The following is a 2,500-nucleotide window of genomic DNA, read 5'->3' on the forward strand; positions in this document are numbered from 1 at the left end:
CGCAAATCGTCTTATGATTTTTCCACTTCAATTAAAAATGTTTTCCTCTGCTAAAATGCCAGCAGGTGATTAAATTATCCAAACCTTCACACAGTTGTCATTTTAGTATAAGAAATAGCTCCTCACTGGGTTATTCACACACAGCTGTCGTTCCTGTTTAATGATAAACGTTGACCAAACCAAAGGTGGTTAACTATGAGCTACAGGTGTCTACGATATTAATTAATAACAAACATTAAACCGTTCTTGGCAGTCTCACGCTGTCACGAAATAGTCTGGGTCCATCGCCGGGTATTCAACAGAGTAAGAGTGCGTAGTTCACAGACGTGTATCATATTGTTCATTAGTAACACGAACGGCATAATTTCTTTCACGGCTACGAGGCTCAAGATGGTTGGAAGATTGTGCACGCATTCTGATCCCTTTGATTCGGCAGAAGATGGATTCCACTCAGGTTGTTGAATAGTCAGTCACCAACAACAGTCTTTAGATCTCAAGACTGCACTAACCCTAAGAATCAAATTTACAGCAAAGTCTATTGCATCGTTTCTGGACTCCAGATATTTTAGTATTGGATTTTAATCACTCCTACTTTTAGAACATTGAAAAGCCTTGAACTCATCTGCAAGAAAAATGACAACCCTACCTCCTCTTAATAGAGAAGAATTAGTCGTCCTCTTTTTCTTTCTTGCTCCCTCTTTTCGACAAACTGAGCACTTGTAATATACTACCTTTTGAACAACCAAGTACTAAAAAATAAGTTATTTAGGGGCGATGAACTTCTGGGAGAACAGTCTTTTTGAGAATTAATTAATGCGTAATCCATGATTAAAAACTGCTTATGAACTGTTTATCCTCTAATTAAAATTATTTCTGGGGGTAGGTAAGTAAAGATCCATGAACATATCGCAAATTCCGGCACAATTATCCCCTTTCCTCGCTCTCCGTGTATGATATTGGTAACGCTTAGTAGTCACGCGATCTCGTGCCATATTTGGTGACTGTCAAGTAGAAATCATACTTGCTATGTCTTGCTATGGTGCCATCTTTATCAACCGAACCATGTCAACCTTTGTAGCCAGTTTTATCCTTCTGATTGCAGGTATGTTTTAGAGTTTTGTGAGAGACTTACTGTATAAAGCTTTAAGCCATGGTTGCACGGAACGCATAAAGTTGAAGTTCAATCCGCTTCGCAGCGACCATGGACGAAAAACCTCAAATAAACTGTCGAGATATTTAAATTCTGATTTGATAAAGAGGAAAAAGTCAGGGAAGGACAGCCTTGATCAGTTATTTTTACTTAATTGAATCATTTTACTGACTTGTTCGAAGAGAGGTTTTGTAAACGAAGGAATCTATTTTATACATTCCTTCGAATTTACGAAGTAAATATCCGTCTCGCGTGGGATAATTATCAGAATGATAACAATACCAGGAATAATAAATAACAATAAGCAAGTGGCAAAACCAACCCTAGAATTCAACCCTGTGCAGAGCTTTGATGCAAACCACATATTTTATTCAGGTAATATTTTAAGACACGACCTGAAACGGCTGCAGTGTGACATGTTTACAAATGTGGTCAATCGTATTAAGTGTCTTCCATTGTTCTCCAGCAAAGCTAGATATTGTGGGATTGTTCTGTAGCTTTTCGCACAGTATACAGATTCAATATAGTCAGCGGCCAAGAAAACGATTTGCAGAGAAAAGAGTATTTTAATTTCGTAGGGAATACATTAAAGTTGCCGGCGAAATCTACATCGCAACATTTATCGTTTGTTGGGGAACGGATTAAGTTCGAACTGAGCAAAAACAGACCAAATTCTTAAGCATTAACTATGCATCTTACGCAGAGAAATTACATTAAATTTTTCTCCGCACGTTAAGATGGTCATGAAAGCCCTTTTAGAAGGCTTAATTTGCAAGATGTAAAAATGAATTGGGTAGACAACTTTGGGTTGTTTTGAAATGGTCCTTCAAAAGACATAAAAAGCACTTGGACTTACTCTTGGACTTTCTTACCCCGAGGTCACATTCGCGCTTAAGGCTACCTCAAGCATGCTTGCTTTGTGACGTCTTCAAGCAATCAGTAGCAAGGGCTAGAGTGCACTTCGGTTCGAGTCGCGCGTTCGTTGAAAATGGATGAACTGTGTCCCAGACTACCGCAGTTTCAATCGTTTCTGCTGATGAGGAAGGCGAACCTCTTTCGTCTAACCCCGGGGTCACATTCGCGCTAGAACCCTGCTTCCTTGGCCAATATTTGGTTAGCGAGCACATTTCTAGCTCGTCACAGGTGTGACCGACCAAGCATGGCGTTACTTGCTTGCTTAAAAAAGAGGCGGAGTTGCTGAAAACTTCACAGGATCCGCAGCCCAGCTCAAGAGCGCTCTGCAGTGCTCTTGAACTGTGCTAGGTAAACAATTCACGAAAGCTGACCAATAAGGAAGAGGATCGTAATTTGACAGCTTGATCTTTCGTAATGAAGTTTTGATTAAAGGTG

At 39.8% G+C, this 2,500-nt stretch overlaps 1 protein-coding gene across 1 annotated transcript in view; it reads left to right on the forward strand.

The window, feature by feature from the left end:
• The first annotated feature begins 996 nt into the window (after positions 1-996).
• LOC137979112 (uncharacterized) overlaps positions 997-2,500 on the forward strand; it is a 9,360-nt gene continuing 7,856 nt past the window's right edge. Inside the window, exon 1 of the mRNA XM_068826297.1 lies at positions 997-1,102. Coding sequence (XP_068682398.1) covers positions 1,027-1,102 — 76 coding nt within the window. The 5' untranslated portion in view covers positions 997-1,026. The remainder of the gene's footprint in view (positions 1,103-2,500) is intronic.

Source organism: Montipora foliosa, chromosome 12 (genome assembly GCF_036669935.1).
Source record: "Montipora foliosa isolate CH-2021 chromosome 12, ASM3666993v2, whole genome shotgun sequence".
NCBI lineage: Eukaryota > Metazoa > Cnidaria > Anthozoa > Scleractinia > Acroporidae > Montipora > Montipora foliosa.